Source organism: Pseudochaenichthys georgianus, chromosome 5 (genome assembly GCF_902827115.2).
Source record: "Pseudochaenichthys georgianus chromosome 5, fPseGeo1.2, whole genome shotgun sequence".
Classification (NCBI taxonomy): domain Eukaryota; kingdom Metazoa; phylum Chordata; class Actinopteri; order Perciformes; family Channichthyidae; genus Pseudochaenichthys; species Pseudochaenichthys georgianus.
Window position 1 is genome coordinate 20540761 of NC_047507.1, and position 13940 is coordinate 20554700.

Genomic DNA, 13940 nt, shown 5'->3' on the forward strand with positions numbered 1-13940 from the left:
ATACAAAAATAAGTTTTTAACATGAGATGTGTAACTAATCACAAACTGTTCCTCTGTCTCTGCCCATAGACCTGAGCGGTGCATCTGGAGTGAAGCCCCTGAAGCCCCAGAGATCCACTTCTCTCACACACTACCCAATCGACCTGCGAACATCCATGGAGGAAAAGTACAAAGAGATTGCCGAGGTAAGAATTCAAAGCCAACCAGATCACACGAGATCTTTTAGATACAGCTCATTTCCAGCCATTCATATATTTTAATCAGCTGTTACTGGCTGATGTTTGGATGTTGAATTAGCTAGAAACATGTTGTTAGTAGTTAACCACCTGCCTTTGGAATCCAGAATATTTTCTTAAAGTGTACAAAAACATAGGAACTAGAATGGCTTTCTGAAATTGCACACCTCCTCTGTCAATCTCCTTTAAGCGTGTTTAAAGCTGCTTTTGAGTAGTTGTTCCGACTTAAAGGGGACCTATCATGCAAAATACACTTTGTGATGTCTTTTAAACATACATATGTGTCCCCGGTGCGTTGGGGAACTCACGCAGCGTCAGAAAATAAAACCCTCTCTCTTTTCCTCTGTACCCAAATCTTTTAAAAACGGGTGTACAACGAGCGGATACAGATTCCATCCGAACTGACGTCAAATCGGCATCGGACCCACAGAAAGTTGCTATCGGAAACAATGCCTGACGTGTTTTGGACTTAATCTCGTCTTTGTTTACATTAGCAAGCCTCGCTAACACTCAGAGCTAACCTGTACTGAGTAGAGCACATGTGATTAAAAAGCAGAAAATAAAAAAAGAACTCACCTTGTGATAAACCTGCAAGAGAAAAAGCATTTGAGCTCCATACTATTTCAGAAATAATCCTTGACGTGGTTTAAACAGTTTTATCACAACCAAATGTAACTTTATCTTCGGTAGAATTCTGATCAGGCATTAGCTCCGCCTCCTCTTCTTTTCTTTTTTTCAAGCTAAGGACCCAAGACCCGCGTTTCTCTAACAGGGCTTCAAAAGAGGGGTTTGAGCAGTATGAGGGATGGCTACAATGGGTGAACTGTTTGGTATTTTGAAAAAAAAACTTCACAGACATGTTTTATATAGGTATGGCCCTACAATATATGTTTCAAATATATCATGATAGGTCCACTTTAAGGAAGCGTTTTCTTAAATTGATCGAGTCAGAACCTGTTATTTGGATACCACATGAATGCAGAAAGGAAATAAAAAGAGGATTTTTTTTTTGTATCTGCTCCATAATGTTATGAGTTCTTCTTTCTCCCGTGCTACACCCTTTACACGTTTCTATGAAAAATGGGCAAGTAGTTGTAATCCTGTTGAGTGAGAAATGTATCAGAAAAACAAATGCAAAATGGCAGGTGGTTTTGTGTAAACACTAGAGTACATAATATGTCTGTAGTTCCGTGAAAATTGACCTGTTCTAATTTATGACGCCATATAACATTGTACAACCTATGTTTGAACAAGGAGCTGTTCACACGCAGCATGGCAGATAGTGAGATGCGGAGCGCTCCATATGAGTTTCCGGAGGACAGCCCCATCGAACAGCTGGAAGAACGACGGCACCGCCTGGAGAGGCAAATCAGCCAGGACATCAAGTGAGGAAATGCAGACGCACAAACACATCTAGTTAAATGAATTCATACCACTATTTCAGGAAGAGATCTCCCCTGCCCCACCTTTTACACTCAGTAATGCACACAGGTTTATCAGCTTCAACAACCAGCAACTTGGCTAGCTAGCAGATTGTAGCTGTCCTGGTGTTAATCTTCTCTTACTCAAACTTTTATAAGGAGGTGGGTTCTGTCTTTGTTCTTGGGGTTGATGGTATCTGCACCACAGAGCTTTTTGTTATCTGACACTCATCTCTGCTAGCCCCTGTTTATCACTGAGGGTGTGCCACTACTAACTGATGATGTGTTCTCATTGTGCCAATCTCCTCAAACTTAATGCCGAATATTCTTTTTGTGCATATGTAAATATAAACCTGTGTTTGAGGATGCTCATTTGAGTGTGTGTGCATAAATGCTGCCTTTTTTGTGTGCTTAATTTCTTCTCACTGCCTCTCTGCATTGCCCTCACTGTCCTGCGCCACTGCATATCAACCAAGGCTTGAGCCCGAGATCTTGCTCCGCGCCAAACAGGACTTCATGAAAATCGACAGTGATGCAGACCTAGAGTGAGTGAGACCGCTTCAGTATGCATGCTTTGTGAAGGGATTTTCTCGTTGGTGGTTCCTTTTCTTTCAGTACCTCTCTGTGGCCCAATTCACATTTGGAGTTGAAACCAGTTTCGTATCAGATTGTACCTACATATGATTTAACCTGGTTAGATTTTCAACTGGTATTATACAATACCATATAGTAATGTGTCTCCTGTCGCCATATTGAGATCAGATCGCTCTGTCAAGCTTAAACTACCGATCGTCTCTCTTCATTGTTTTGGTTTTACTTAAAGAGCCACACCGCCACATGCCAGCCAAATCATATGTGTAGGGGAGAGTGGGGTAAGTTGAGCCATTTTTTAGTTATGCTGTCCTCTAAGCAAGGAGAAATTACACATAGTAAAAATGAAAACACACACCTATAATTCAGGATGTCTCCTATCAATGGCAATGATAATAATTATTATTTGATCAAGGGCAGTGAAAATATTACTTCTAAAAAAAAAAAAAAGTCTTGTGGCTCAACTTGCCCCAGTGTAGGGGTAAGTTGATCCAGGTGAGGGGGTAAATTGAACCACTGTTCAAACCTGGGCAGACCTGTTCAAACCTGAGCATACCTACAACAAATCTTAAAGGTAACTATAAACAATAAATAACAAACCAAATACAAGCTTAGTTTTTCGATTGAATTGATTCAAGGTAGGCCATCAACTTGGCCTACCTTCATTAATTTATCCATTGAAAAACTGGCTCAACTTACATGGTTCACTTTACCCCATAGCCACCATTTTAGAAAAAATAGCCTATCATTACAATTCAGAGTCATCTTTAGCTTAATGATTCACATGGTTTAATATGCTGCCAACACATCAACATATACAATATATGTGTTTAAACCTGGATACTTTTTTTTTTACATGACAGCCGATATAACTGACATCTAGAAAATTTACTTTGACAAGCAAAAAACGTTTTTTTGTAAAAATGTTTACTTACCAGACCACAATGAGTATCTCTCTTTCACAGGCAATGAGAAATGGGTGGAGCTTGCATAATTTCTGGTAACTTGATTACAACTATAAGGCGTTGCCTGGTTACAGGGGGTGGTTCAACTTACCCACTGGCTCAACTTACCACCATCTCCCCTACTCATTCAGCTATAAAAAAAAGGCAGTTTCAGGACTTTTTCAGGTGTACTAGCACTAGCACTTTTTGCCTCAACGTCCAGCCTGACACAACACCGAGCTACACTGTGATTATTTTGTATTTCTCTAACAGGCTTTTCCCTTGTTGCTGCATAGAGATGGTCTGGGCTGTTAGTTATCTGTCTCAACACATGTTAGAGCCCAATGCTGCCAGTTGTTGTTTGTGGATTGAAAATGGAACAATTGTTTTCAACTTGTGTTATATATGGATGTAATTTCATGTGTTTGAGGAGCACTATCCGATTACAAACAGATAACACTAAACACATTTTAATGCAAGGTGTAAAGAGGGGCCAATTTTTGTTGTTGCTTTCCTAGAAATGTGCATGGTAACCTCTTACGTGGAGGCTTTTTAATTGATTATTACCATAAGCATACATGACTGTCTCATTTAAAATATGTATCCATAACCACTGAGATATCAGCATACTGTATTCAGATGGGCCACATCTTCCCTCTGCTGGTGACTCGGTAGATGTAGAAATGTTATATTGTTATATTGCTTTCTTATTAACTCTCTTATTAATTAAATGTCCTCTAAACCCTGACACATTCTTACAGTCCTGGTCATTGTGCAGCTCGTTGAGCAAATTATTAAGGTTTTTGCTATTTTGTAGATCAATTAATCTTCATATCAGAATAATGTATGAGATGTCCCTGCTACTCCTTTGTGTCTTCACTTGTTTCACCTTTCTCCCCTTTTAAAACCCTAATTTGTCTCTCTGTATCTTAAGGTTATTGCAGGAGCTGAGTTTGGACAATGTTGATAATTGCTTTAAGAAGAGGGAGCTGCCACTGGAAAGAGAGTACCAGCGAGTTTCAATATCTGGAGAGGATAAGTGCGGGGTGGGGACATTTTATTCATATGATTTGTTTGAATTTTCATTATCAATTTAACTCCAGTAAAGTAAGTTCCCATTTTCATTTTCTGTGTATCAATATCTTCCCAGGTTCCCTTCGTTGACCTTGTAGATGCTGCAAAGTGTGTGGTGAAGGCGCTGTTTATCCGGGAGAAGTACATAAAGCGATCCATTCAGAACTTTTGTAAGACCACCGCTCACTCCCTCCAGGAGCTGGGGATGAAGCCTCTGGATCTGGCCGACTACGACGATATAGCAGAGACTCCTGTAGATGCCGGTAACTAATGCATACATCAAACATATTCTATCACAGTTGGGATTAGCAATTAGAACGTTTATTTCAGAAAGGACAGAGCCGCATGTTTGAGGCAAAATATTCTTCAGTCAAAAGGTTTTGTTGAATTCTACAAAGATGATTGTTGTATCCGATTGTTGAATGGTGTTATGAATGATTGTAGTCATAACATTTGATTTTCATTACACGATTATCTGGCCCAAAATAATTATCACTAACAATAGAAAAATTGAAAATAAAGATGACGCTTTCAGTCTTAATTGTGTTAGAGCTTGAAAATGTTGACAGTCGTTAAGATAAATGTGCATTAACATTGATATTGAGTCTGCTTGTAAAAGCCAGGAAGAAGGTAAATAACTTTCATAACTAATCTCCTCCTCCACACCCTGAACCTGTGGGCAAAACAAGTGACGAAAAGTGATTGAGAAAACACCATCGTCTTTTTTTATTTAAATGTATTGTTATTCAGCTTGCCAAATTCTAATCTAGATCTTATTATTAAAAGTAAACACAGCGGTCACCAGGGACCACTATGTGATTAAAAACCCGCACACTGTGTTTGTTTTGTCTGAGCAGTTTCCACATCATTGTTAATCATTTTACGATATTTATTTGTAGCATGGAAGACATTAATATTAATATCAATTTCTCCTTTTCCAGATGCCCCTGTGCACCCACCGGTCTCAAAGAATCACCCCTATGACAAAGACCCCAAGTATTTGCCGACAGACACAGGCTATGGTTGCAAGATGGTGGGTGGAGTAGTCCATGTATACACCAAGAAAACCAACATGGACAAGTATGTGTTGTACCTGAAGGACAATGAGTGAAAATATAGTGAGTCTTGTGTTTTACTTGGACCTGTTCTCCTTCAACAGAAGCACAGAACTGGACCTGACCTATCCTGACCTGACTGAGTACATTGGAGACATGAATGTGATGATGTCCCTCATCATCAACGGGCCAGTGTGAGTGTTTTTCAATACCAGTATTATACACAGATCATTGGACAAAATCAGGTTGTCGTCGGGTAGGGAGTTTAAACAGCATGTCGGTGTACAGGCTAATTTAATATGGACATTGGTAGGAAGCTTCAGAGCTTTAAGGCAGTGAGCTCAACGTAATGTGTGTGTGTCACTCTGAGAGCGAATTAAAAAGAAGGTGTTTGGGAAATGAATATAATGCTTTGAGATGCAGTACTAAAGCTCAATGAGTCAATTTAGCACTTTAGTAAATGCAAAGCTTTGTATTGTTTTTTGGTTTTTCAATAACAAATGTATTTCTTTAAGAAAAAAAAATATATATATAATTTAGTTTTTGGGAGAAGGGGTGGGATTAAATAAGTGTAAACTTCTTCCCACCCCTTTTCAGATGTGTAATTAAGTCGATTATTTGTTTATACATAAATAGATTATTTGTTTATACATAATTTAGAGTCAGTCATATTTTTGTATATCAATTTGACACTGATTAAATTTGTATTGTATAATAATTCTCATGTTAAATGTTTGTATTATTGTTTTACACATTAAATCTAATTAAAAAAATAAACCTAATTTAAAAAAAGCTCCCTTTTTAGATTTCGCTGATTTTTATTTTCTTTCCTGATGCTGACATCCTTAGGTTAAATGCTCAGTTTTTATTTTAATATGTTTCATCTGTTTGGTGTCTACAGGAAGTCTTTCTGTTACCGCCGCCTGCAGTACCTGAGCTCTAAATTCCAGATGCACATCCTCCTGAATGAAATGAAGGAGCTGGCGGCTCAGAAGAAAGTTCCCCACAGAGACTTCTACAACATACGAAAGGCAAGAGCCAACGAATGACATATTAAATGCATCACTACTATTCTGATTACATCAATTGACCCTTGTGGGTTGAAAGCATTAACAAAATACACATTTGGACTCTTTGAACAAGACCAAGGAATGTGATCCGAGGTCATATCTGCCTCTCCCCTATTCCTCTCTGTTCTAACCGCAGGTGGACACACACATACACGCATCGTCCTGCATGAACCAGAAGCACCTGCTGCGCTTCATCAAGAGAGCCATGAAGAAATATCCCGAGGAGATCGTTCACGTGGACCGCGGCCGTGGTCAGACCCTGAAGGAGGTGTTCGAGAGCATGAACCTGACGGCCTTCGACCTGAGCGTGGACACTCTCGACATGCATGCGGTGAGAAATGGGAGCAGCAATAAAGAGTATCTAACTAAAGGTTGTGTACAAAGAGATATTGCGTAACTATTGAAGAGTTGTATTGGCAGGAATAAGGAACAAGTCTAACTTTAGATCTAAGACAATTCAGGACTAGTTTCCAGCAGTTTTGTTCCATTAATTTAGACTTTATTTTAGAAATATAGATTAAAATGAAATCTTCCTCCTCCCATATTTTAACTTAATTCTTGGTGCATGAGCGTAACCCACTTGGTAAAGACAAAAACGATGTTTGACTGGTTGTGTTTACTTATCAGGATCGTAACACATTCCATCGGTTTGACAAGTTCAACGCCAAATACAACCCCATCGGAGAATCCATCCTCAGAGAGATCTTCATCAAGACTGACAACCACATCGAAGGAAAATACTTTGCTCACATAGTCAAGGTGTGAAAAATGTCATATTATTGATAATATTGACTTCATCCAAACCATTTATCAATGTACAAACAAACTTCTTTATTGACATCTCTATCCAGGAGGTGATGTACGACTTGGAGGAGAGTAAGTACCAGAACTCTGAGCTCCGCCTGTCCATCTACGGGCGCTGCCGCGACGAATGGGACAAGCTGGCTCAGTGGGCCCTCAAACATCGAGTTTACTCTGATAATGTGCGCTGGCTCATCCAGGTGCCTCGTCTTTTGTAAGTACTCGCTCTAACTCACTTTACCAAAACCAATTAAATTAAAACAGAAAATGCTTATAATGTCTACTTTTCACTAGAAAAATGCAGAAAGCTGTCTTTTAGACACATCACATCCAGACAGAACACATTAAAAATACATTTATATAAAAACACAGTACACTAAATAAGTTAAATTTAAAAAGCAGCACCAGTTAAATAATATTAAATATATATATAAAATGCTGTGGTCTGAAGTACAGTAGCAAACTGGCGGCAACAAATCTAAATAAAGTGGTCAGTCTTTCAGCCAGGACAAAGGAATTTTAGTCGGATCATTTCTGAGGTCACGTCCCTTTATTAGAGAGTAGATGCATATCATAAGACAAGTTAAGGACAACCTTCTTAACTAGTGTCATCACACATTATATCTCCTAGCCTTTACAAAGAAAATGTACACACAATCATCTCTATGCTAACAACACATGTCACTGTTCTCCTCTTCAGTGACGTGTACAAGACAAAGAAGCAGCTGGCAAATTTCGAGGAGATGTTGGAGAATATCTTCATGCCTCTGTTTGAAGTCAGCATCAACCCGCGCAGTCATCCTGAGCTGCATCTCTTTCTGGAGCACGTGAGTATCCCTGTACAAGAAATCGATCCAGATAGTTCACACTAAATGAGACTAACCAATTATCTTTGTCTTTTTGTGGCATGTCTGTCCTCAGGTGTTGGGCTTCGACAGTGTGGACGATGAGTCTAAACCGGAGCACCACATCTTCAACCTGGACAGTCCGCTGCCAGCTGACTGGACAGAAGAGGACAACCCGCCCTACTCCTACTACCTCTACTACACCTATGCTAACATGACTGCGCTCAACCACCTGCGAAGGTATAGAACTGCCATACATTTATAACACCCAGAAATCATTGACCAGGCCTTGCATCCACTCAATTTGTCAATATATTTGATTGACACAGGCGCAGAGGCTTCCACACGTTCGTCCTGCGACCTCACTGTGGGGAGGCGGGGCCTGTCCACCACCTGGTGTCAGGCTTCATGTTATCAGAGAACATCTCCCATGGTCTGCTGCTCAGAAAGGTCAGGACGGGTCCAACCATAGAGACCAGTGTGGTTATGCTTGGTTCTACCATGTTGACTTACTAGCTTTCTCTGAATTGTATTTCTCTTGGTTTTGTTGATATTATGGATTGTCAAAAATGAGATGTTTGTGGTGATTACCATGGTGATCCTAAATTAAGTGAAGTAAAGCACATTATTAAATAAAAGCCCTCAAAACTCCTTTTCACTCCTAATCCACTAAACCCTCGCCCGTATTCCACCTAGTTTAGCACTTTTTACTTTTGTTGTTATTTTCTTCTGCTTGTAAATCGCTTTGAGCACCAGGGAAAGCGTTATATAAATAACATGCATTATTATTATTATTATTATCCCTGACATAGAACAGCTTCCTCAAGACCTGAGGCTGTCAGAAAGCTCCTAATTTGATTATTTAGTAACTATTCAAACTATTCTGTCACACTGTGCCTTCGCTTAACAAGTGAAATATAGGGTTTGAGATTACATTTGACATGCTCTCTCTCTATTGGATATCCATTAGGCTCCGGTGCTGCAGTACCTTTACTACCTGGCTCAAATTGGCATCGCCATGTCTCCACTGAGTAACAACAGCCTGTTCCTCAGTTACCATCGCAACCCGCTGCTGGAGTATCTGTCCAGAGGCCTCATGATCTCTCTGTCCACCGACGATCCCCTTCAGTTCCACTTCACCAAGGTCGGTCTGAGTCAGGTTTGGCTTTTAGGTACAAATAGCATGCAGATGATCAGAAGTGTTGATATGACATCTCTCTCTCTGTGCTTGTCTGGCTCCAGGAGCCTCTGATGGAGGAGTACAGCATCGCTGCTCAGGTGTGGAAACTAAGCTCCTGCGACATGTGTGAGCTGGCCAGAAACAGTGTCCTCATGAGTGGGTTTTCACACAAGGTAAAGAAGTTTAACTTTTTTTTTGTTCGCACAACCAGATACCAAGGCAAATTCTTTGTATGTGTAAACCTACCTGGTAATAAACTTGATTCGGATTCTGTTGGTCACATTGTATGAAATCAATTATGTTATTAATTAAGCAAGGTTTTCTTTTTATTTTCCCGCAGCAAATTTCCGAACAGACACATATTGGAAATCTATATTTTTACTTTCTCACTTGAGAACATATTAAAACTTAATAAACTGAAATATTAACAGCTTTTAGCTTGGCTCATAATCTCACTTGAATGCCTGACTGTCTCAAGGCACCCACTCATGTATTTCTTCTTGATTTCAGGCCAAAAGCTACTGGTTGGGCCCCACCTACTTTGACGAGGGTCCTGCGAGCAACGACATCCGCCGTACTAATGTCCCTGACATCCGCGTGGCGTACCGCAGCGAGACCCTTGCTGAAGAGCTGCAGCTTATCACTCAGGCTGTCCACACCGAGGAGCTGGACCCGATCAGCGAGGAGGACGCTCTGTCCATGGGCCCTATCCCGGGAGATCACTAAAGTCACAATAACCTGTGAACCCCCAGCCCGGTGGTCCACCCAGCATGACACCGAAGAGACGTGGTGGGAGGGTAATTCTGTTACATCCCACATACAGTATAAACACCACAAACCATCCATATTGAAGTATGCCGTACACACAGAAACCAAAAAGCCAAGGACAAAGTGCTGCTAGAGCCGTTCAGATTCTATGTTCCTCCGTTTTTTGTGTTAGTCATTATCAGGCTGAAGTTATGGATATCTAACCTGTTGTTGTTAACGTTCGTAGCTCAGTCATAATCAAGGTTAGCAGAGAAGACCAACACACGTGTTTCTTTTGAATTAAAAACACGAGAAACACTGGAGAGGTTTCAGGGCGATGCTGTCTTTATCATTCTGTCCATGAGTTTGACATCCTGTCCAGTCAGCAGTATGTATTAATACACGCATTACTCAGCATGTAGTATCTGTGTTCTACTGAAACACTGACAACCAGCACATTGTGACTTTCTTCACATAAACCCACTCTGAACGCAGCCGACAATCTGGTGCATCTTCTCTCTTCATTATACAAACGTATTCAAATGATTACCCATTCAGTTTTTATGGAATGATAACAGCTGTAGGTTGGATTTACCCAGAAGATGGTTTAAGCTTCTTCAGGGCGTCCCAAGGTTTGGAGATGTACTGAATCAGAGAAGAGAGAGCACAGCTTCTGGTACTTTGTTGTGGTGTCAGATCATTTATTTGTAAAGAATTTTTTTTTCCAAAATGTAATGAGCTCAGAAAATGACTTCCTGGTCGTCCATTGCAAACATTCCAGGAAGCTAAAACTTGTCTTTTGCTCCAAATATAATCCAGTAAATGTTCACAATCATCCCATTTTGATGGTGTTCATGAGAAGAAAAGGGATTTGAACCATAGCACAAATATTTATGGATGAATTTCGCATCGTCTGAGCAGAAAGCTCTTAGTGACCTCACTGTGACATCTATCACTCATTCCTTCCCTTGTAGACAAATCACAAAGTTTTGTTTTTTTTCACCGCTGCATGCAGTGCGCTGTACATATGCAGCAGGACAAGACTTTGCAGTGCCTTTTCCTTTTTAGCTTAAGCCTGAAAATCCCCCTTTTCTTTTTCTCAGTCGTCTACAGTAGGCCTCCAAGCTGTTGTAACTTCCCCACCGATGGAACTGAAACCACCTAGCTGCATGCTCGGTGTGAAGAAGCTTGGCCTTTGTTTGACGAGGACATTTTGTTTCTATTACTCTGCTTCTAAGTGCTTTATTTGCATGCCTGCATGAGTAATGGATGGCAGGCGAGAATTAGTTATATACAGCAAGCTGTATGTGATGTTTTAATTCATTCAGGGCTACACCTGCATTTGAAATCTGTTTGCATTAAAGAGATTATAAATTAAGCACTGTTCACCATGTAGATACAAGCCAACCATGCTGGGACATGGTCCAGATGTTTGCATGGTTCTTGTAGCATTTTCTTTTTAAACTCGCCCCAAATCTGATCAAAGCTGGGATCACAAATTGTGTTTTACACTCATCATATTATTTCTCTACCTGCCAATGGACACGGGCCAACTTCCATCAAACTGTGAGCATTGTTAAGATGATTAGGATGAAAGATGAGAAGCTGAATTTGTTCAGAAGGAATAAAGTGGAAGTAGCATCCAAGTGTTCAAGGGAGGCACCATCGTTTTGTGCTTGTTCGTTGGGTTTCATGTATAAAGGGGATATAAAGATAAGAGATTTTATATTGATGTCAAGGTTTAACACTTAGTAGTGTTGCTGTTTACCATTGTGAGTTACCATTATGACATGAAGATAGTCGCTCAATAAAGGCTGTTCTTTTATTTAGTTAATCAGGCCATTTCATATAAGAGTAAATACAGTATGTAAATGTTACATACTAGGGATGGGAACGATTAATCGAATATTCGAAATTATTCGAAGATGAGAATGTGAGTTATGAATATTTTTATTGTTATTATTATTTTAATTTTTTTGGGAGGGGTGCCTAAGTTGATTACATATTATCAAATGGAATAATTCAATGTATACGACAGTGCCATAGCTAAATGTGTTGGGTCTAAAGGTGTGTTTTGCTCCGCTCACGGTCCCTCACAGCGGGCAGAGCTGCAGGTGCTGATCTCTCTCTCGCGTCCGGTTATACTTCACTCGCGTTTATGTCCAAAGCCATCAGATCTAGCTAGTTCGAGCTAATGATATGGCTGCTGCCCACACAGATCACGCTGACTCAAACCTCATCTTATGCCCAAATTCCAGCTTCTCTACAGCTGGCCTGATTGTGAATCGCCTCCGCACCCGCATCTCCCCATTAAGAATATGAGCATGTAGACATGCTCATATTCTTAAACAAGAATGAGTATTGAATAGCTGCATTCTGTGCATAGGCCCTGTTATAGGTTGTTGATCTCTGTTGTAATAGGGTTACGTTACCCTAACCCGTTATGTTGTTCGTGTTTGATCCCTCTTTAATTTAAAAACCAAGTTATGTTTTAAGCATGAAAGCTGTAGGCCTATAGCTGTCAACTGTTCAAACTGTGATCACCAGTTCAATACATTTCACAAATTCGACTTGGTTTCTATACATATTTGAACATGTATTTATTTATTTTTCCAAATTAATTAATTAATTTTTATTTATTTTTTTGTATATTTCTTTCCCACATTTCTTCTTTTTTTTATAGCATATGTACGTTTCGGTTAATCGGTTAACCGTTTTTTTGGGTGTCGAATATTCGAATATACATTTGCTTTCAAATTCCCATCCCTATTACATACATCTTACTTTAAAGCCAACAGATGTCGCTACAGCAGTTGCTGACCTCCACACACACACACACACACACACACACACACACACACACACACACACACACACACACACACACACACACACACACACACACACACACACACACACACACACACACACACACACACACACACACACACACACATAAAACAAACCCCTTCTTTTAAGTCTCATCAATATTCATTTTCTGTGTTTTTGATTAGGAACGACTAATTTCCTCCATTGATCTACATTGACTTCACACACTTGGTGCGTTCTTCCAGGGACTAGAATCTGTACTGAACTTTCTCCATCCATTCACTAACTGTTGTGTTGTGTGCTTGTTCTAACAGTCAGCACAGAGCTACCTGTCTGCACAACACTGTGCAGCCTACCTCACAAATACTTATCTCCAAACGTTCTCTGTGTTTCTGTGTCCTCAGCAACAGCACACAACAATTATTGGATTATTTACACGTTGAATAATCAACTGATATTTTTCCGGTTTATTGCAATTTTTTGTTTGGTCTATTATCATCAGAAAGTTGTGAATAATGATTCCTTTAGGACCCTGGGTGTTGAGGTGTTCAAATAGTTTTTTTTCGTCCAAACTACAGTCTAGTTCCCAAACATATTTGCTTTACTTTCATAGACAATGTGAAGAAGCAACACATCTTCACAGTTTGAACCAGTAGATTGGTCATTTTAACCTTTTAAATTCCAGTAAATATTGGCGCATGAGAAGTGATGCACATAAAACAGAACAGATGGGACCATTTTAAGACGCTTTTATCTCTAAGTAGTAACACAGCAATTATTTTGATGCCATCACAAAAACCAGTAGGCCTACTAGTCATTCAAATATATGCGCTACATTATTCATATATTTATAATTCACACTGATTTATGTGTGTTTTACTATCTGTATCACTCATTTATTACATTTGTAATGCTCACTCTCAAGATATATTTCTGTGCAGCTTATATTTTTCTCATTGAAATCTTTGTTTTCACAAAATCTCGTCACTTTTTCGACATTTGAATTTTATGGCCATGGATCTGTAGCCAAATGATTGCCTGAAATGAATTGCCAGTGTTTAACAAATGCCTTTGATAAGGTTCCAGTGTAATGTCTGAACGAAATAAAGCATGTTTATTCACTAAAACTTTGTGTTGTGCCAGAAAA

At 39.7% G+C, this 13940-nt stretch overlaps 1 protein-coding gene across 7 annotated transcripts in view; it reads left to right on the forward strand.

Moving 5' to 3' along the window:
- Positions 1-13920, forward strand: part of LOC117446468 (AMP deaminase 2-like) — a 39475-nt gene extending 25555 nt beyond the window's left edge. For all 7 annotated transcript variants that reach the window (XM_034082647.2, XM_034082649.2, XM_034082645.2 and 4 more), the window contains 17 exons: positions 70-185; positions 1491-1621; positions 2134-2202; positions 4127-4238; positions 4343-4529; positions 5208-5346; positions 5426-5515; positions 6223-6352; positions 6528-6722; positions 7019-7150; positions 7243-7406; positions 7893-8019; positions 8114-8277; positions 8367-8487; positions 9008-9181; positions 9280-9390; positions 9728-13920. In XM_034082647.2, coding sequence (XP_033938538.1) covers positions 70-185; positions 1491-1621; positions 2134-2202; positions 4127-4238; positions 4343-4529; positions 5208-5346; positions 5426-5515; positions 6223-6352; positions 6528-6722; positions 7019-7150; positions 7243-7406; positions 7893-8019; positions 8114-8277; positions 8367-8487; positions 9008-9181; positions 9280-9390; positions 9728-9943 — 2378 coding nt within the window. In that variant the 3' untranslated portion in view covers positions 9944-13920. The remainder of the gene's footprint in view (positions 1-69; positions 186-1490; positions 1622-2133; positions 2203-4126; positions 4239-4342; positions 4530-5207; positions 5347-5425; positions 5516-6222; positions 6353-6527; positions 6723-7018; positions 7151-7242; positions 7407-7892; positions 8020-8113; positions 8278-8366; positions 8488-9007; positions 9182-9279; positions 9391-9727) is intronic.
- The last annotated feature ends 20 nt before the right edge of the window (positions 13921-13940 follow it).